This window comes from Hylobates moloch, unplaced genomic scaffold (assembly GCF_009828535.3).
Source record: "Hylobates moloch isolate HMO894 unplaced genomic scaffold, HMol_V3 SCAFFOLD_13, whole genome shotgun sequence".
NCBI lineage: Eukaryota > Metazoa > Chordata > Mammalia > Primates > Hylobatidae > Hylobates > Hylobates moloch.
Genome location: NW_026652288.1, coordinates 79,783,333 through 79,806,256, shown reverse-complemented (window position 1 = coordinate 79,806,256; position 22,924 = coordinate 79,783,333). Strand labels below are relative to the sequence as shown.

Below are 22,924 nucleotides of genomic sequence, written 5' to 3'. Positions count from 1 at the left end.
TCTATTCATAGAAGTATAGATCACATATCTATAAAGTATACTTTCAATTATCCAAGAAGACATTAACTTTTTATGGAGGAGGAGTTAGAAGATAGTGATTATGGTGAAAAGCAATTATAGAGGATTTGCAAAAGTAATTTAAACTACTGTTAATCATCTGAATCATCTACATATTGGGAGTTGTTTATTGTGTAGAACTGCACGGTAGATAATAAATACCATGGCATCTTTTCTTCCATCATGCAGGACCTTGAGTTCCTTGACCAGTCACACACATCTTGGAGTGATGCTCTATTTCTCCACTCCCTGCCCATCCTTAGCACATAGCAATGCCTGACCACATAGAAAAGGCTGGAAAGCCCCATGGCGTGCAGTCAAACTGGAGGAGTTAGGTGAGAAGGAGAAGGCACAGGGGGTGAATATGCAGCTGGGAATTTCCATCTAATGAAACCTCTAAATGAGAAATAAATAGATGCAGAAAAAAGTGAAAGACACTATGAAACAAATAATAAATAAAAACCTGGGCAACATGGTGAGACCCCATCTCTACAAAAATTTTTTTAAAAATTAGCCAGACACGGTAGCATGCACCTGTGGTTCCGGCTACTTGGGAGGCTGAGGTGAGAGGATTGCTTGAGCCTGGAAAGTTAAGGCATCAGTGAGCCATGATTGTACCACTGGACTCCAGCCTGTCTCTGGCAAATTTATTGATCTCATAGCTACAATTCTTTAAACTCATCTCTCTCAGCCAAATGAAGATAACATAATACCATAATTTATAAAGAACCAAGTAGTTTAATTTGAAGAAAGGTAACAAAAAAAGGGCCAAGTGCAGTGGCTCACACCTGTAATCCCAATCCTGTCTCAATCAATCAATAATTATAAAAATAGACAATAACATTTTTGCTATGTTTTGCCAAGCAGTTTACATAATTTATGTACATTTATGAACACAGTTTATTTCTGTAGTTTGTATATTTAGTGCATACAAATGTTTGAACTCTTAGTTTACTCTTTTGGATATAAAACAGTAAACCTGTTGTTAGATGTAAGATGCAATTTAACTCTGTACATTTGCAGTAAATAACAATATTCTGTCTCTGTTTTTACATGGATTATTTTTGGTTTTACATTGATTTGGCATATTGCATGATTGCTATTCACTCCCTCTTCATTACCTTACTTATAGTCACATAAATAAGTACATAGATATATTATCATGCAAATTTTTACCTGGGAAGGATTTGAAAATAATTTTAAAATATTAATTTGTTTTGAAAAACTCTTGTGTATTTGTTCAGAGTGATGTTAAAAGAGTGATAAAAATTTAGACAATTCAGATAATGTGCCCTGGAATGTTCAGTAAGTAGCACCTTTGAGAAGGCTAGAGTCCTGAAAATAAGCAATGCACGCCCCCCTTCCCTACCATACTGTTATTATTATTGTTCCAGTGTACATTAACCTGTTGTTTTCTACAGCCAACACACAATAAATAGAAAGCCATTGGCATTTTTTGAAGAAAAGTTTTATGTTTCATTCAAGAATAAATTCTGTCAGCAACCACTGCTGCAAGCATTACCTATGAAAAACCTGTGATACTAATGGGAAGCTATTAAGATGAACAAGTGAAAGAACAGGAATTAAAAAGAGAATTTCTCCCTGCAGTTAGGGAGATGGGATCCTTCAGTGAAGAGTGGAATTCATGATAGACATAGTATGACCCAGCTGTTTGGGAACATTAAAAATCCCTTCACTTAAGCTGTTGAAAGCTGCAAAAAAGACCAAATGTTTTCCATCTCAAAACACATTTTACTTAGCTTTGTTTTGAAAGCTGCTATCTAAACATTTTTTAAAAAAATAACCCAGCATATTTTAACATGATTCTTTCCTTGGGTGCAAATCAGCAGTTATAATTTAATTTAGGAAAGAGAGTGAAAAACGTAGAAGGAAGAGCCACATTTTATTCTTCTACCTTCTTGTTTATCTTTCCTTAAAGTACTTAAAGGACATAAAACAAGGAAATAAAAAAGTCACTAGCATACAGTTTTGTTAGCTTATCTTGTGAATGTTTAACATTATGCCTCAAATTTCGTATGGTACATAAAGTGTTTTGCCTTGCAAGATCATGTATACAGCACTTCAAAAAAGCCAGGGGGACAGCTCACTAAATGTAATAGATGTGTAACAGCAGATCTTTAGATCTCTTGTATTTAGCATGACAACGTTGGGTTCTGTAGGTGCTTTAAACATGATCTCTAAAACCACATACTTTTTTCCTAGTGATGAAAAACATAGACTAATTACACACTTCTGGTATGCTATAGATGGCTTGACCATCCGGTACAATTGCGACGTTTGGTTATATCGCATCTCCTTTTGTCACTGAAATCAATCAATTTTACAACTTCGTTTTCTTAGTGCATTTTCATGCTAATTTTCACTAGAATGAATGCTCAACTTAAGCTTAGTTACTGTTTGGAAATGTTTGTCAAATGGTGCAGTAAACAGTTTACTTCTATTAACAGTTTTAAGAGGTGAAATCTTAGATCTTTCTGATGACATGTATCTATATGTGTCTTCACCAAAGTCTTTAAGAACTTTCACTAAGCGTTTTCAAAAGATGTACCGAAACAGAGGAACCAATTCCCACCTTAAGACTCACTTTATAAACCAATTTATTGCCTGTGAAAACCTATGTTGACTACTATGTAGACAAAACTTTTGTCAGGGAACTTCACTAGGAATGTAGCTCAGACAAGGAATATGACATGAGGTCAGTGTCATCCACCCAGGATGCAGACCACAAGTGCTTTTTGATGATAAAAGTACAAGGAAGTTTAAAATAGTGTAAATAATCAGATAAGGAAGCAAATGGCAAGGACAGATAGGCTAGATTTAGGAGGAAACCACCACTAACAACCCCAAATGACCTTCCCTGAGCTATGAGACATAATTATGGTTTAATGACATAATGTTAAAAATCAAATATAATTGTTTTTATTAGCATACATTTTATGACATAGATTCATAGCTGGGGACATATTTTGCCTTCTTTTATTTTTACCTTTGTGTTTTTAGGGAAATCTAAGTGAAAAATGTAAGATGAGGATAGATGTTTTTTTTAGGGTCACTTTTGAGAACCTTAGTAGATTAAAATTTTACTTCCAAGAAGTGCCTCTCTCCCTGTATTAAGTACTGAATTCCTTTTTGCATTTATCTTTTCCTAAAGGACTATTGTATTATTCGGTTTTCATGCTGCTGATAAAGATATACCCAAGACTGGGCAATTTACAAAAGAAAGAGGTTTATTGGATTTACTGTTCCACATGGCTAGGGAGGCCTCACAACATGGTGGAAGGCAAGGAGGAGCAAGTCACATCTTATGTGGATGGCAGCAGGCAGAGAGAGAGCTTGTGCAGGGAAACTCCTGTTTTTAAAACTATCAGATCTCGTGAAACTCATTCACTATCATGAGGATGGTGCAGGACAGACCCATCCCCATAATTCAGTCATCTCCCACTGGGTCCCTCCCACAACATGTGAGAATTATGGGAACTACGAGATGAGATTTAGGTGGGGACACAGAGCCAAACCATATCAACTATAATTTAAATATATTTAATCAATGAAAAGCTAATTGAAGAAACAGCATGATGCCACAAACCAAACATTGGTTCAGATTTGTTCTTACTTTGATTAAGGTTGAGCCTTGGCAAAATCATGTTGTTTTGCTGGCCTCCATTTAATTACTAGTACACAGCATAGATTGCCTGATGTCCCCAGAGTATATTTTGGTCTTGAAAATACCCCCTAGTGGTGCTTCTTTTATTAATCTAATGTTTATTATTAAACTGAGGTTAGGGGTCCTAAGAGCCCCTGTCAGTCAGTGGTTGGCTCAGAGTGACCCTAAATGCCAACTCCCAATTACCAAGGACATGATATCTTTGGCATCTTAATAGACCAGTCTTTCAGGTCATTATGTCTGAAATAGTGTAGCCTTGGAAAAGAACATGGCAGAATATACAGGCAGATCGATCAGAGTTTGAATCCCATTTTGAATACCTACCAGTTGGGTGACTTTGGGCTACTTCTTTACTCAATCTTATTGAGTTCAGTTTTGTCATCTGTAAAACAAGGATAATAATCACCTTACAGTCAGTGAGTTTTTACATGAAATGATGTATACTAAGCTTTCTACATAGAATAGGCACTTAATAAAGATAGTATTATAATTACTATTTTTTTATCATCTTGCCAGTGTCTATTACTTCTATTACTTCAGTGACTTGCTAATTGGTCACCCAGGATACACTTGCCCTGCCCCTACCCTAATACACTTGCCACATTGTTGCCATTGGAGTTTTCAAAGATGAGAATTTGGCAAGGATTATGTCTGATTTGTTTCTGAAAGAAGGAATACATGAGTGAAATTAACAAGATTGACTAATGTTAGAAATAAAATATTTAAGTACACTTGCTTTAAAAGAAAAAAAATGAATGGATATCTTTTGCCTACACATCCAATCTTAGTCAAATTACTTACAAAGAAGTTAAATCCAGGGGCCTATCTTTAAGTAACTACAGCACAGAAAACTGCACTGAATAGTATATATTTAGGCATTATGCTTATGATTTAAAAGTGTTTTGTGCTTTTTGTTATTATTATTATCATTGTTGCAAATGAGTTGAATATAATGTAGATATAAAGTCCTTGGTTGTTAAACAAAATAGGAAGACCCGTTATCTGAAATAAAATATTTCTAGTTTGCCTACAAAACATTATGCCTGGATATGAACCTTTAGTGTGTTAGTCATTATTATATTAAAAAAAGAATTACTCTTACTGCTTTCATATTTTACCAGAAGAATTATTTCTAAATTTTCCTTTAATTTATTCTGACAGATTCACCCAGCACTGAGTATGAAACTGTCTGGTATATTGGAATCCATCGGAAAATTAATCTATTTGTTTGGAACACACACATGAAGATAAACATACCTCACCTACTACAATCTATATTTTAAAAACATGTGAGGATGATTTTACACACCTAACGAACAATAGTATGCTGGGTTTTTTGCAAAGCAGTTAAATGAACATTGAAAATATGTTTCTCCTAAGCTCCCAGTAATATTATTTTCCACTTTTGCCTGTCTTTTGAATAACAGCAGGTCTCACCTCTTTCATGAAGCTTCCCCTACCATGCCATCCTTTATCCATCTCCCTTCTGTTTGAATCTCTGCAGCACTTATCATTCGAATGACATAATTTAGTACTTAATGACGTACAGTCTTGTACTATTTGCCATTCTTTCAAGTAGCTTAGTCTTGTCTCTCTAAATAGATTGCATGGGACTTAACAGCGGGGACAATCGTTTAATATTATTTTTTTGTTCCCTCTGCCTTCTAAACCTTATCCTGCAGCATATTTGGTTTGGTAATTTTCAACCTGTGAGTCAAGACCCAAGGAATCAGAGAGAGTGGTGTGGGGCTAGGGAAATATCCCAGAGCTATTCTCTGATGGTCTGAGGACATCAGGTAACTGAATTCTTCGTGTCCACCAAAGAAGTGTGGCTGGTGTGCTTGGTATCTATTGCTGCACCACAAATTGTCCCAAAACTTAATGATTGAAAACAACAGTAAACTTTAGTGTTCTCAGTTTCTATGGTTTAGGAATTCAGGGGTGGCTCAGCTAGTTGGGCAGTTGTGGTCCAGGGTCTCATCAGGTCGCAGGGAAAATGGCAGCTGCAGTCATCTAAAGATGGGACTGAGGCTGGATAATTTGTTTTCCAAGGCCACTCTTTCACGTAGCTGGCACATCCTAATTGTTCCCTGCATAGGCCTTTCTACAGGCTGCATCATATCCACAGAACATGAATGACAGGGAGAGAGAGACAGAGAGAGAGAGAGAGAGAGAGAGACTCTTCTTTTTTAATAACCAAGCCTCAAAACTCACATAGCATCCCTTTCTCCTCATTCTGTTTATTGGAAGTGAGTCACTAAGCCCAGCTTATATTCAACATGAGGAGAATTAGACCACTTTTTGAAGAAGGGGAGAGAAAATTTAAAATTTCTAAATATATTTTAAAACCATCACAGATGGGTATTCAGTATATTTATCTTCTCTCTTTACCATCAACATGGTACCTGGAACATGGAGAGGATAAATGAGTGAATGGCTTGTCTTTAATCTGTGACCAGTATTTTTTTTAATCAGGAAAAAAAAAAAGTCTTGTGTCTTCTTTTAGGTCTATCCATATCCTCTAAATTCTGAACTGTTGGCTCAGGGAATTTGTAAATATCCATGTCAGACCCCTTTTGATGGCAATGTCAAGGTAAGAACGTAAAAATAAGACTGTTCCTCTCTTGCTGTATATAAGGATGCTGAGGCTCAGTGGCCATTGCCAGCACTTATATTAGGGTTGGTCTTCCCAGTAGTGGCAATGATTCACCAGGATCCATGCACGGTTCCGTTCCCTTATGCCTAACTATAGGGTGTGGTATGTAACCAATGGCCAACCCAATAGATTTTTTTCATTGGATTTTAAAGCTCCTTAAAGGTGGTGACCATGACTTAATCATCAATGTACACTAAATGTCAAATGATGTGCCAGGATATAGAAGATTCCTCATAAATACTTGTGGAGCAAATTGAACTAAGTTGGTTTACGTGTTGAACTCATTGTCCTGCTATTACAACATAAACTCCCAGCCAGCAGAACCAATTTTTGCACCCAGAATTGAACAGCGTCTACTGAGGTCCTCCAGATTCACACTAATGTCTTATCCTGTATATTGTCCTTCCTTTTCTGTGAATGTTTCATCTTCTTTTTACCACATTCTGAAGAAATGTATATTTTTAAAACTTTTAATTTTTAATTTTTGTGGTAGGGTACATAGCAGGTGTATGTATTTATGGGGTACATGAGATATTTTGATCCAGGCATACAATGCATAATAATATCATCAGGTTAAATGAGGGTATCAATAACTTCAAGCATTCAGCTTTTCTTTGTTTTACAAACAACTCAGTTATACTCTTTTAGTTATTTTAAAATGTACAATATATTATTTTAGTTATTTTAAAATTTATAATAATATATTGTACAATAATATATTGTACATTATTTTAAAATGTACAATAATATATTGTACAATAATATATTATAAATTTTAAAATAACTAATATATTGTTAAATATATAATATATATTCAAAATGACTAATATATTGTAATACAATATATTATTGTACATTTTTAAATAACTAAAAGGTACACCCTGTAGTCACCCTGTTGTGCTATCAAGTACTAGATCTTATTTATTTAGCTTACTTCAAATATTGAGGAAAATGTAGTTCACACGTAATTTCTGTTCAAGGTTTATTTTAAAAAACACATATCATTTCTAGTGTAATTTTGAAGATTCTTATTTTTCTTCATATTTTTTTATCTGTCTCCAAAAAAATCCTTTCTTAGAAAATGTTTTTCGCCATTCGGATTGCAATTCCTGGCTTAGTGTTTAGACACCATTATGAATTTGTATTCCTATCACTTATTTTGGTTATTCTTCTCTGGCTCTGTATGTTTCCATCTCTGTTTCTCAGAAGCAAATTGCTGCCTGAGTGACCAGAAAATAAATTAAAGGGACAAAATATTTGTTTCTCTTTTGACATAAAGATGGCTATATAAAAATCCACCACCAACAAAAAAACCACAGAGGGCATTTGCATAGGAAGTACCAACGATTTTATTGAGTTAGAACTCCATTTAATAATAGCTCATGCTTACTAGGTGCTTAGTATGTGCTAGACACTAAGTTAAGTGCTGTGCATGGATTACCTCATTTAATCCTCTCAATAGCCCTATGAGATACATTTTATCATTATACTCGTTTTACAAAGGAGGAAACCAAGCTGATAAGTAACGTTACATATGTCACACCCCAAGCACATAGCGAAGCTGTGATTTGAATCCAGGCTGCCCCACTGCAGGGTCTGTGTTGTTAGTCAGTATCCTAACTTCTTTTTTAAAATTTTTATTTGGATTTATGCTATCTCTCCAAGTACTGTACTTCTTTATGAGTCTCTATTTACCAGATATTACATTAAGTGCTTTATATACTTCACCTCAATTGTTTAACCCTAATAACTTCTTAGAAGTCCCATTATTGCGATTTTATTTTATTTATTTTTTTGAGACGGAATCTCGCACTGTTACCCGGGCTGGATGCAGTGGCGTGATCTTGGCTCACCGCAACTTCTGCCTCCCGGGTTCAAGCAATTCTCCTGCCTCAGCCTCCCAAGTAGCTGGGATTACAGGTGCCTGCCACCATGCCCAGCTAATTTTTTGTATTTTTAGTAGAGACAGGGTTTCACTATGTTGGTCTGGCTGGCCTCAAACTCCTGACCTGGTGATCTGCCCACCTCAGCGTCCCAGAGTCCTGGAATGATTACAGGCGTGAGCATGCCTGGCCCGCAATTTTAGAGATACTAAAAGAGAGGCTGAAGAAGTTGAAGCAACTCTCTCACTATGACATAACTAGAAGCGGACTCCATCGAGGATCTAACATCAGAAGGCTATGGTCTAGCAGGAAACTGTGGATGAAACTGATTGCTCATGAGGCCAAGTGTTTTCCTTTTTGCTGAGAGGAAGCTTGTAGTTTACTGGGCCCTAGGAAGAAAACTTCCTACCTCATTATGGCAGCTTACCATGTTCAGCCCATCACCCTCCCTGTGAAAGGCCATGGGAGGCAGGAAGTTTGTGAAAACAGATGACTGGCACTTCTTCCTAGGTACGGGTGATTCGAGAGTTGAGTTATGAGAGCCATGAACCTCGGTTACCACCTGGACCACACACAAAAAATTTTGGGGATGAGAATAATTAGAGAAGTGCTGGTTTGCACCCCTCTACGCATAAAAACACACTAATTGTCTCAATTATTTATCTTGTCATTGCAATGGAATATTTTTCATAAAAGAAACCAAATTCAGTGAATTTACATCTTACTGAGAGCTTAGGTTCTACAGTGAGCAGGTAATTGAAAATCAAGTATAATCAAAATTTTTCTCTGTTCAGTTCTTGAACCATCCAGTGTTGGAATGGATCACCGTGGCTTTGGCCAAGCACCAGAGGAAGTGGTATATTTGCATTCAGAGGATGCATGGTGTGAAAAATACGTATCTTTAAACCTGAGAGTCACACTTGATGGAACACGATACTCATAGTACAAAAGGCATTTGAACACTGATTCCTTTTGAGGAAACAGATGATTCGTGTTTCTGTCTCATGCTTTTTCCTGGGTAAAGGCTCATTCATTCTCCCTCCCTCTTTCTCTCTCATCCGTACTCCCTCCCTTCCGTTTCCCTCTGTGTAATAGTTGAATATTAGTAAGTTGAACGTGTATATGTTGTGACTTCACTGTGTTTTCCAAGATTAAAATTCAGCAAAATATATTTTGTAAATACTTTTGTAATGACCTTCTTGAAATCTTCCAACACTGATTACCAAGGAGATTATTTACGGACAATGATAAACAGTTTTATGGTAATTTCTCCAGGGACGACAACCACCACCACATTTTTTAAAAGTTACATAGCTAAAACACTTAGTCATTTAAATTTAATTAATCAACACATTTTTTTTTTGAGAACTTTTGAACTTCGCCAGTTCTTGTAGAATGGATGTGGGGAGGAGGAATATAAAATTCTATAAGGCACAATGTAATACTAGACAAAAGTATGAGTTTAAAATGTTAAACCTGTAGTCATTTCAATCACCTTCCTAGGCTCATAATTTCAATGTTCTCCACATCATGATCCAGCTCTATGGTTTATTTATAAATTGGCAGTCCAGATTATATGTGGAGAGAAATTATGTGTGAATCAGGGTGCATATTTTTCTTTCCTCTTTAAGTATTTCCATTCATGTCCCTTCTGGCATCCCCCCTTCTAGTTGTAGGGCACTGTGTTAGCAAACTTGGATTTGTTTTCCAGCCAAGAACTACATACAAAACACAAATACCTTTGAGAATCTGCTTCTTGGAAGTTGACCAGTACTTAATTCTGGAGTCTATAGACAGGCTATATTAAGATTTTATTTGAAATTGAAGAATTGACTCAACAAAATTTACAGAAAGATATTTTCAAAGCTACAGCTGAAATCAATGTCCATATTTTCACAATGATATAGAGATTGTATTGGTACTTTAATTGCTACTGGAATATTTTGACATTTTACCATTTGATATGCATCATAAGATGTGACACTCACTAAATGGATTATAAACTAAACATACTTTTCTGGCTTTGTAGTGTTGTTACTTTATTTTTTAAGTGTTTGGCTACAGTCATTGAAATAGTGAAATGAAATTTTAGGATTTCCAATGTAGAGAAAGGATAAATGTTTCATAAAATCATTGATAATAACAACACATTCATTGTTTCTTAACTCTATAACAGACATCATAACCAAGTATAAGTAATATGCAGCATCCACCATCAGAGATTCAGAGTGGGGCAATTATTCTGAGGCCAGAATTGCCTGACTAAGCCTTCTTCCTTCCTTTAGTGTACACCTCTTTAGGTGTACTTTCAATAGAAGCAAGCATGTTCAATAGAACACAAATTAATCACAGCCATTAGTGCTCTTTGCAGAGAAGACTGTGTGGTCGCTCCTATGAAACGTTCTCTTTCTCAGGATGATGAGTTAATTCATCTGGAACAACATTAGTTCATCAAGGTTTGTGGTTTATCTAAAGATCAAATTCCTGTAATTTTGTATGCCATCTGATTTAATGTCCAGTTAGTTTAGTGGTTAGACAGTCATGGGCAGGCATAACACATGAATCTAATATCAAAAACTGGAAAAAAGGTGAATTCTTAAAGGTTTAATTCAGGCATCCTTAGACAGAGATTGCACTGCTGCTTTTCTTTCTCCTAGGGAAATGCATATCTAGGTAATGCCAAATCTTACTAAGAAAAGTCTAAATAATATAAAACATTGCATGTGAATATGCCCATGGTAAAAATCTCTGCTTTGGAAGGACTTTTAATGGGAGAGGATAGGAAGAAGTGAGTTGATCTTGAAATGAGATTATATATATTCCTTTGGAAGGTTCTCAAATACAATTGTAATAGTTTACAGGCAAAGGTTCGATTGGCTAGAGTTTACTGATAACCTACTTTCTTTGTGAGCTTTATAGACTTTCCAAATGCTTTCAAGTTGAATAAAATGTGGAAGTTTCATTTTGTCTTTATTTATTTATGACTGTTTTGTAGGGACTTTTTTTTATCAAGAGTTGAGAACAGTCAGTTGATAGAAAAATATATGTATGGGGGATATTTATGCTTTTCTGAAACAAAGTAATATAAAACTTTATTTACAAAATTGCTTTCCTTAGGTGTTCCAGTGGAAGAGGAGAGAGGCTTTCATATAAGTTTAATTACCTATGATGATTCCTGGTCGAATAAGTCAAATAGGTCTCTTTACTAAAGGACTTCCTAGACTTTTAGAGTTTTAGGCTTAAGTGTATTTAGCACATTGGTGCTCATTGTGAAGCTCCAAGAAGGAGCTATCTTTATCCATTGGGTGTAGTTAGCTCTGAGTTGACCTCAGAGCCAATTTCCAGGGAGTATCTGATAATAACTTTTCTAATAACCAATTAGAAAATGCTGGCATGAAGGATGTTTCCTGCCATCAAACCGTATACAGGTAAATTGGCTGATCACAGAAATATCCCAAAAGATTTTAAGAATAATGACTAATCAGTGAATGGTTTTAATATTACACTTAAACATTTCAAGAAAGAGGGCCTGGAAGGCTTTGCAGGAGCTTGATGAATGGAACGATCACTTTGCCTACTTGATCTATTGTTTCATCTCCTGAATGCCGTCAGTATCAGAGGTAAGAGAAGTGAAGGACCTACATCAGCGCAGTTGAAGGGCTGAGAGCTTCTATTCATATTTACAGCTGTTAACCAGTGCTAAAGATTTGTGTAGAGGAAACAAGCAGGAAGTGGGCCTAGAAAGAAAATAAATTTGACATCAAATTGTAGAAGAGGAGATTGCATTTTGAATTAGGGGCTTTATTTTCTAGCAAATCGGTATCCATTGGAGTTTTTGTTAGTGCGGTTTTTCTTTTGGTTTTTGCTTTTTACCTTTTGTGTTTAGGTAAAGCAAAGCATTGTTATAACTTTGTTATTTTAGGAAGACTAATGTTTGGTGTAAAAATGCCACAAAAACTCAGGCCTAAAAGGGCAATAGCCTTCACTAGACCAGTGCCAGTGGGAAAATGAGCACCCTGTAGAAACAATTTAACAGACCAACTGAACCAATGACTATATATTGGGGACAAGTGAAGGAGAGGAATCCAAGATACCGTCCAGGATTTGTGCCCAGAGAAAGGAGAGAGATGGTAAAGAAATGGAAACATGGGGTAAGGCGAGTATGGCAATATTGTGCTATCTGGAGAGGCAGCAGTGGTAGGAATTCCTTTCTAAATCCCTGAAAAAGAATCATCTATGCATCAACTGATTCCTAAGGGGGAATAGTGTTAAATAACCAAGTTTGCTTGGATGTAAATAAAGTAATTCCCCATACATTTAGCCATAATTAATTTATTCTTACAAAGAGTCTCAAAGACAGTTTAGTTTATGATGGAAAGCTGCTATTGAAGATGTCAGTAGGAACAAAACTTGATTCCGTCCTTAAAAATCTTACAATGGTCCTTAGGAGGACAAGAGCATTAAGGACACACCTTACCTGTAAGTAAGGAAGAACTGGCTATAAACCAGGAGAGATGCACAGATAATTTGGGTTGAAGGATGAAAAGGTCAAGCCTGGGTGGTAAAAATCAGCGGGCATAAAAAATGGTTGGTTTAGAAGTATAGATAAGATTTTATCTAAGATAACCAAGGCAAAATAAATTATAGGCTGAGCATTAAGAATGATAGCAATTAAAATTATAATAGCAATACCAATAATAATAGCTATTTTCTATTGACTATATCCCATATCCTCTTCATGATTCTAAGTGATTTACCTACATTGCCTCATTGAATTCTCAAAAAAAAGATGGAATGAATTTATACTGAATTGTTAGGCAATTGGAAATCACTGAAAAACTGTGAGCAAGGGAATAAGTAACAGCAGATGGTTGAGAGGATTAACATCAAGGACTTTAAAATGGTGGAAGAGTGAATGGTGGTCAGAGGATCTGGTAGGAGATCATTGCAATAATTCAGACTAGAGGTAACAGGCATCCAAATTAGGCATTCAAACTAGGTGAGAATGGAAGTCAAGGAAGGACCTGATCCATTTTTTTTTCAACAAACATCTACTAAATACTTGATGTCATGCATTATGGTAGACTCTGGGCAATAGGGGCAAAAATGATAGACCCAATTCCTGCCCTCTTGGTACTTAAAGTCTACCTACCAGGAGACATTGTAGAGAATAAATTTCCTGGCCTTGGTAACAAATATTGACCTAAAACTAGTCCAAGATGTGTGTGTGTGTGTGTTCCTACCCTCGTTTTTAGGGCTCTGGAACTCAGTGGTATTCCACCTTTGCCTCAGAATACTCTCTCTTACTGATTGGCAGAGAACACAGTGGGTAGAACAGAACAAACTCAGCTGCAAGCCAGACAGAAAGACATCTTCATGGGTAGCACAGCTTGAGAGAAAAAAAACATTTTTCTTAAAATTCTTCCCTTCTAAGGTCAGGGTAAGGATTAGGGCAACTGACACTGGAATGGAAGAAAGAGGATACAAAAATACTTACACTTTTCCGTTCCCCAAAGTATAGGCCAGACTATCTTCCTCATTGTGCATGTATGTAAGTTTACTCTAACCCGTTACACAAACACAAATACTGTGAAACTTATAGTATTTTGACCTGTTCCCATGAACTCAGGGCAGTTCACACTCACATTACCCAATTTATTTTCCCAACACTCGTAATAGTCTGATATTATGAAACTTTCATGGAAACCAACTCAAAAGTTAAGTGACTTACCCAAAGGTACACAGCTAGGCGTGGAGACAGGAGGAAAATCAAGCTTCCAACAAACTTTCCCCACAAGATTATGAGTCTAAAAGCACTCTTAGATGGTGTTTCTAAAGCTCGAGGGAAGAATCTGACCCTGGAGTTATTGCATAATGTGGTAAATACTACATTGAAAGATTGAATTAATTAAAATTAATAAAATAATGAAAAATGAATTCCTTATAGAGTTGAGGTTTTTTCCAAAAGCACTCACTACCTCACTTATTTAGTCTCAAGTTAAAAAGAATGAGGGAGTTCACCTTTTGAGACTAATGATAATCATAAGCAAAGTTATCTTTTATAAAATAAAAAGATAATAGTACACTTTTCCTAGTGATATAAAAATACCAATTGTCTGAACAACCAGATTGATATGTTATGCATATTTTGTGAATGTCTCAGTTTTTGTATTTATTTTTTCATCATTTATTTCTTGAATATATCTTGTAATGAATACACATCAAAGAGTTAAACATCCCTACTTTTGGGAAATATTTCTCTATTGTCTCTATTTTGCTACCAAAATTTTACAGTATTTTATTAACATTTTTATTTTATCATAATATTTTCATTTAAACTTGGTATAAATTTGTTGCTGTGCATTAACCACTCAGCATCATAGCTTAGGACTGAAACACATCAAAATAGTCCAGCAAAAAATATTTTAAATATGGCAACCTTAACTGGAGTTTAGAAAAATAAAACTTTGAGTATAATAATTTATTCACCAGAGCTGTTGTTTCAGCAAAGTACTTCATCTTAGTTTCCAAAGAGCTGCTAGTTGTTACTAAATATATTTTAAAATAGAAGCAAAAAAGAAATCCTCTCTCATTCTGGCCAAATATACTATAAAATATTAAACTTTTAAAATCTTTGGCATTTTGGAAAAAGATCAGCTAGGTGATTATGCTTGTATAGTTAATTAATAAGAAAGGAAGTAGGTAATGGTTCACTGGGGAAACTTTTGTTATCACCATGTCTATTTATGAAGGATCCCATGCTGTAGGGACAATAACGGGGTGCTAATTCTGAACGCACACAGTGCCGTCCTACAAAGACATCAAGATTTGTAGGAAATCAACCCTCCAGCAGTCCTGGCAAGCCAGACTGACCCCGGCAAATGAAAATAATCAAAAGTAATTAGAAGCGTGCTGGACTACTCCTCGGAGAGCCGAATAGGAGAGTAAACATGCCTGAATCCTCGAGCCACTGCAAAGGCCCATGTCTGAGCTGTTAGGTGCCCTGACCTTGTCCACATAAAGATGTGATTTATGAAGTGCAGGGCACAGCAGCAGGGCTTCTGTCTTCTCCTGGAGAACCAAATTACTGAGGTGGAGATTAACATGCTTTCAGTCGGGCCCATTTCCAGACCAAGGGAAATTTTTTATTTACATTTTTTTTTACCTTTAATTTCCTCTTTTCTAACAGCACACCCCAATAGATAAAAAAATAAAAAAATAAATAAATAATGAAAAAAATAAAAAAAGGCAGAGTCCACCAAGAGTCACCAGTAATCTCTCTCCAGTGCAGTGGTGATATGTGTATGGGGCTATGGATAGTCACAGCATTTTTGTTGGTAAATTTGTATTGTGCTGGACTGTTTCACTGGATCTGTCTGATCAAAGCATCACAGAATTCACATTCATGCTTAGAGAACCAAGCTTGCAAAATAATTATTAAATTAAAAAATAGAAAGTATTAAAATTAAACAGAATATCACCTTAGATTTCATGGCTTTCTGATCTCGTTTATCTTGCCTAAAAGTCATGCTTCATTACAAAGTTTACTCTATTAAATAAAAAGATTTGGGAGAAGAAATTGTGGGTGGTAGAGAATTTAGAGGAGTAGGAGAAAAGACAAATTGGGAGAAATATTTATATATGAATCAGTGGGAAGTCTCTTGAGTCCTAAAAGACATACTTACATTATTTCTTATCTTTGTGTCAGTTAGGTTAGGTAAGATTTTACAAAATCCTATTCTGACATGGAAAAGGAAGCATTGATTTTCTTTTTAAACACACATCAATATCTATACACGAAGCTAATTTAATTAGCAGGCACTTATTGTTCAGCCAAATGTCAATTTCTCAGATTATTTCATGCTTCTTGACATGAACTGTATGAAACAGGATTTAACAGAATCTCCATGAATAAAACTCCACTTGAGAAATGTAAAAATGCACATGTACGTTCTTGAAAAGCTACAAAAAAATAGTGTTAAAGCAAAAATGTTAGGCTTGGAGTTTAGTGTATATTTAGCCACCTCAAGAAACCCAAAGCTGCAGAATTAAGGGAACTTAGACTGAGGTTATAAAGTGCCTTCCTCTATAAACTAAAAACATAATGTCAGGGTGAATGGGAACATAGTTTATTAACTTTACGGTATTGAAAACTGCCAGCAAGTTGTCTTGTTTTTAAATATTGTCCTCTGCAGAGTGTTACAGTGCTGTTTGTCCACAGGAAGCCTATTAAAAGTGGACAGTGCAGTCATTTCATCTGGCTTTGGCTGGACTGCTTTTCTTTCCTTTAATGATGTGCTGGAATGTACCATGCCCATAGGGTCTCCATTAGCAGAACTTTTACTTCTGGGACGACCATGAAGTTTAAGGCTTAAAAGAGGCATCAGTTTACAGTCTTGTGGGAATCACTTGAATACTGGAGCACTAACTTCTTACTGCTTTAAATAATATATTGACTTATTTTAAATAAACAGTTACACAATGAAGGCAGAGCCAGTGGCCTTATTGGAAATCTTTGGGCTTTTTAAAGATTCTGCAATCCACACAGCTGGGGAAGGAAGGAAGGGGCCTGAGGAGGGTTTATGCCCTTTTCAAACCAGGAAGAAAACACATTAACCTCTCCCACCCCAGCCCTGCCATCAGCCAAAGGGGGATCTTTACAACTCCCAGAAAATCTATCAGCTCACACTCAACCCTCATATTTTCCAATGCCCTTTTCCTGGTAAACAACAATTAACAGAACAAGAAAGAAAAAATAATCATTCTTTCTGGAAAAATGTTTTTAAAATCTGGTTCTCTTTTTAAACATCACTGATGAATCATTCCATTTTCTGCTTTCCCCGAAGCTATACATTTGTTATAGTTCGTTCTCCTACTCCATCCCCTTAATATTTAGATCATCTGTCCTGATACATGTTTGCAAATTAAAGCTGGTTTGAGATTATAGTAAAACCATTATTTTTAATAGCCCATTTCAAGGGCAGTGCTAAACACTGCAGAACACGCATGTTACTGATTACTGCTGAGCAGACAGCGGCTTTTGCAGATTAATTTGTAACTGGGAACTACTGTAAACAGATTTCACCAGAAATCCCAAGGAATAAAGGGAATTGGTGATGGTATTTGGATCCTTGTATTTATTTACTGTTTTAGAAACCTTCTGATGGAAAGCAAGCTAACAGAGGGAGAAGCAAGCCCCTTGCAGAAACCTTTTCCTCTAACCTTCTTTCCTGTTTCATTCATTTATTGAGGAAGACGGATCAGATCTTCTAAATAATTCTTATTTAAATAGCAAGAAGCCCCTTTCATGAGAAACAAGGCCAGTCTAACTACTGTGGGATTTCAGAACCCTATCTTTAAACTTTAAGTTGCGTCAAGAAAAAGTGAGATGACTCTGCCTTTACATGAAGTTATTGTTATATACCCAAAGGAGAAGGGGAGTGGGATGGGGTGGGGGAGAGGGGAGCGACAGACAGAAAGACAGACAGACAGACAGACAGACAGACAGACACACACACACACACACACACACACACACACACACACACACACACATACAGAGAGACAGATTAAGATTTAGTGTTTTGTTAGCTTCCTTTGCCCAGGTCCTTCTGATGATTTCCTTTAGTCTTTTTCACAATTTATTCAGGGGAGAACAAGACTGATGATGACGATAATGATGATATTAATATAATAATAATGATGATGCAGTGAATTCTCCATTCTTCTAGGTACATCTTCCAAGGTCTCGGAGGGTAAGCGTTCACTCTTGGTTATATTTGGGGAAGAGAAGCTCAGACGTAGGAATAGCCTTCGCTCAGGCTGATGTCTACAGGCCTGGACTGCAGTGTGCCCTCCTCCCGTTGTGAGGCTCGGGAGGACGCAGAACGGCGGGCGACGCGAAAGGCAGAGCTGTGTTGCCGGCGCCTGGCGGGCAGAGGCGGTTTCACCTGGGTGGCTGGAGCCGCAGGCGCTGCGCTTTATTTCGGAGCGCAATGCCATCTACCGGCGTCCTGCCGTACCTGCAAGTATCCAGACCTTGAAAGTCGCTCCGCCTCCCCCAACCCGAAGCCAATATAGGAGAAAAAAACTCGGAGGCCCTTTCCACGAAATCCTAATTTAGCCAGGACCTGCCAATGATTCCACACGACCTTTTGTTTACCTACCGACGTTTCCTCGTTTTGAAAGCAGTTTTGTAAAGGGCAAGGAGGTGGGGGCTGCAGGGTTGGGGCAGGGGTTGGGGCGCTGAACTCCCAGACCCCCTGATCAGGCCGCACTGTCTGAAGCAATCGGTTCCCCAGATTACTTGTATTTAATACACAATGCATCATAAAACAAATCCCTCATCCTGACAGGAAGAAAATAGAACAGCTCATAGCTCGAGCCGGTCCAATTTATGGCTAAATTAAAAAAAAAAAAAAAAAAAAAAAAAAAAGCTCCGACAATGGGCAAGTTGAGGAAGGGCAGGAAATCAATGGCCACAAACCCGGAGCTCTTAAAGGTTCTCAAGCGCCCAACTCTATGGGAATATCTAACCGGGTTTTAGATTATTTACAAAGGATTTTTCCTGTCTTACCTACCACTGCTGTGCGACTTTCTCTCAAACAATGGCTATTATCTGAAATAACAGTTCAATGTCACAGATAACAGGCCACCGAAACGAATTAGTCACCACCTCTTGTCATTTTCTCTCCCCCAATCCCTCCCTTTTGCTACTATTTTTGTTTTTAAATCAATATTTTGGGAAAATATAGTTCTACTGGATTTACACGTTTATTTGCACTTGGAGAAAACAAAAAGTGGGTGGCACTTGTGTTATCCCGTTTGCAGCTAAAGTTTAACCGTCAGCACACTTTCCAGCCCCTCTTGCCCCACCTCTCCCCCGCAAGTGTCCCTAGACTCGCTTACTTTGCTTAACTTTCCATTGTTGAGCTGGGGAGTTGGATTTTGTCCATTTGTTTTTATGAATGGAGTTTTGTGATAAAAACGCGTTTACTTCCATTTAGCCAGTGGGATTTACTAAATCTTACAAAGTTGGCCATGAATAAATCTGTAGACCCTTTTATTTTGCTATGTATCCCCTGTATTCTTTCTTCCAATGTCTTTTCTACAATGTGTTGGTTTAAATGTACCCAAGGTATATTAGAAAGCTATTAAACATAGGATAGTGCCGATTACTAAAACCAGCATTTATGATGTTAAACGTTCAAAAATAATCTGAGTTGTCAAATTGCTTATTGCACTTTCTGGCGTTCAAGGTGTTTTAATTAATGTATCAAAGAAAATGGCAAAAACTCACCAGACAGTCATCAATCTCTCTAAACCCATAATACGCTATTTAGGCGGGTTATATGCCAATAATTTTTCAGATTTTAAAATATCTTTAAAGAAAAATATGATTTCAAAATTTTGCACGCCCTTCCCCTGACCTAGCTACAAGAATGAAGGGAATAAATTCGAGTATGAGTTTCAATTAAAAAAAATTTTTTTAATGCTTAGCAGAAAACTGGAAATGTACATATCAACTTTTCACTCGAAGTTGCTGTTTTCTGAGAATTTCTAAACTATTTATATTTAGTCTGAACTAGGGTCCCTATACCCTAAGCTTTATCCTCGCCCCCTCCAGCGCTACCTCTCCCCCGTACCCCCGCCCCCTCCTGCCTCGGTGCACACACCCTCACACCCCTGAAAGCACTTCTCCACCCTTCCCCATCCCTCCCATCCCCCATCTCTCTCTCTCTCTCACACACACACACACACACACACACACACACACACACACACACACACTTGTGCTTTCAAGACATCGAAACAGAGGCTATTTCCCTGGGGAAAGAAATCCTGCCTGGCGAGATCTCCCCATTGGTTGTTTACCCGGAGAAATCTACATGTTTAAGGGGGATGGTGCATCCATAATCAGTCTGTCCCTATAGGACTTGGGTCTTGGCGACCTTTTTGTGACCTGCCCCGCCGGAGGAGGCTGCTGTCACTTTAAAAATTTAAAAGAGGAGCCCGTCTGGCTTCCGATCAGATCACTCTGGGCGGCGGGAGATAGCTCCCTTTCTCCTTCGCCCCGGGTTCTTTCTGGATGGCCGAGCAGATCCTCTTTAAAGAGACAGTTCATGAAATAGAAACCCGGCGGCTGAGCTTGGAGTTGCGAAAGGAGACGATCCCGTGAGGGTCCAGGACCCGCGAAGGCGCTGCGGAGGATCTGAAAGGGGGATAGAGCTCCCCTCGCCTCCCCAGGCCCCCCACCTTTTCAAACTCTCCTCCTCCTGCTTGTTTTCCCCCATTGGAACTGGGAAGGAGAAGTAGAAGTTTTAGTGGGTTTCAGATAACTTTCATTACACATCGGGCTGATAAGAGCAAGAGAAAGTGAGAAAAGAGGGAGGTGATGTGAACCAGAAGGAATAGCTCCGAGCTCATTTAGGAAGGGGGAAAAAGCCAAAACACACCAAACCCGGGTCACCCAGACGAGAGAAGACTTCATTTCTTGTATTAAAAATACACTGTTGGCGGACAATAAATCCGAAACGCGTGGTCCTGGAGAGCAGATCCTAGAGACGGACAAAGTTGTCAGAGACCCATTTGGAAATCGAGACGCGAGGCTTTTTAAAAATTATTATTATTATTTTTAAACATCTCGAAATGTTGCTCGGGATCGTTTGAAAGGATTTTCGTGCAGGAGCGTTGGGGGCTGCTGATTATTTTATTTTGTTTATTTTCATTCTTCTGTGATTGCCTATTATTGCTGAGTTGAGGCCATAGAAATCTAAAGGTAAGAGAACTCCTCACTTTAAAAGGAAAAAAAGTCTGGGCGATGTGAAAGTTTGTCACTTCGGACAGTTTCCTGCCGGGGCACCGTTTCTACGGGCGCCCCCCGCCCCCAGCCTTCTTTCCTCCTCGCCCGCAGTCTCGCGGAGCCCTGCTGCTTATCTACGTTGCTAAGCCGGGCGATTTCCTTGTTCCTCCTGCGAAACGGTGCGGTCTGGACACGTCTCCGGGGTGGGTCGTCCGGCCTTCGGTGGGTTTCTCTGCCGGCTTGTCGGCCTCTTTTCCTTGCGCTCTTCTCCTCCTTCCCCTCCCTCCATGTGTCCCTGTCCGTCGGTTTCGGGGACGCACAAGGTGCGGTTGCCAAAATCTGAATTCCTGGCACTGGCCACGCGACTTTGGAGCCGCTCTCGGCCGAGTTCCACCTTGCCAAGTAACAGCTTTGCTGTCCAACATCGTGTGCTGCTTCGCGAGAAAGTCACATTCGGACCCTTTGGCTAGATTCTGGGGATTTTTTTTTTTTCCGCTATCTTTGGAGCTTGACAGCTTTTAAAAACACAGGAGTGTGTTATATGAAATGACTGAAGATGTGTCGTTACTTTATTTTATTCGAGATTTCCGACACGATTAAGACATTTGGGAGACAAATGCAGTTCTGCTAGCAAATAAAAAGTGAATAATTCACCCTGGGGGCAAACGTTTCTGGAGACAGCTAAGCTTTTGTCTTGGGGCAAGAATATTGAGAGGAAGAATGTTAATATGATGGTGAAATCTTTGAATAATCATGTAACAGATTATATAAAAAGACATTCTTTGGAAATGAACCTTTTTAAAAATTAATTTTGCTGTTGACAGTGGCAATGCTAATAATGTTAACACGGAATAAAATTACACCTACAATTTTTATGTGCAGTGTATGTAATACTTAACTCCCTGCTTCTGTAAAAGGGAATGCTTGAAAGCTAAGGGGATGGATGCTTCTTGACTTTGAAATTAACAAGTTTTCCACGTCTCTCTGCAAATATGAAATGGAATTAGTGTTGCATTTCACTGGCTTTATTCTATGTCCTTTATTAAATATTTCTTTGGTGTGTCAGGAGAACTGCCTTTTTTTTTTTTTTTTTTTTTTTTTTTTGCCATTCAAGGAAACAAACAACAAAAGATCAACCAGAAACCAAACAGACTGAACAAACCAACAAAACTCAGCAACAAACTTCAACTTTTTACTATTTAAAAATGTTCATTGCTATTATTTATGTACCTTCTCAACATCTGGGATGGGGGGAAATCTCAAGTTGCCATTTGAGTTACTCAGCACTGAGAGTTGAAGAAACATCTTAAAGTTCGTAATTTTATTGATAACAAATTTTTAGAATTTGTCCTCTTAATAGAAAGGATATTTAAATGTACACTTCTGTTGTTAGTGTAAAGAGATGACCTTGAAAAAGAAGAGTTTGATTTCTGTGTGTGTGTGTGTGTTGTGTGTGTGTGTGTGTGTGTGTGTGTTTAACAATATCCCTATCTTATGTTCGATTTTTCTTTTTTAAATTTTGGGACCACTTATTGCCCTTCAATTTTCTCATGGCCAAGGGCTTATTCATAGGGCTTCTTGACTAAAGCCCTCGGAGCACTGGGTTTTTCTTGAAGTATATGGTGAGTTAATGACTTGAATCTGCAATTGGGTGATTGCCTGAATTCTATGCAAAATTGCTTTTGGTCTCAGTACTCAAGAGTTTAATTTTAACTTTTATGTAGGTATGCATACAGCAGAGATCTGTAGGAGTTATTTAATTCAATGATTTTTGTTCTAGGTATATTGCTTAGTCTTTGATAGGAAACTTCCTCGTTTGTATTAACTGATTGACATAACAT

At 37.6% G+C, this 22,924-nt stretch overlaps 1 protein-coding gene across 1 annotated transcript in view; it reads left to right on the top strand.

The window, feature by feature from the left end:
- Nucleotides 1–18,150, top strand: part of LOC116481219 (histone-lysine N-methyltransferase MECOM-like) — a 236,767-nt gene extending 218,617 nt beyond the window's left edge. The window contains exon 3 of the mRNA XM_058426197.1: nucleotides 18,013–18,150. Coding sequence (XP_058282180.1) covers nucleotides 18,013–18,150 — 138 coding nt within the window. The remainder of the gene's footprint in view (nucleotides 1–18,012) is intronic.
- The last annotated feature ends 4,774 nt before the right edge of the window (nucleotides 18,151–22,924 follow it).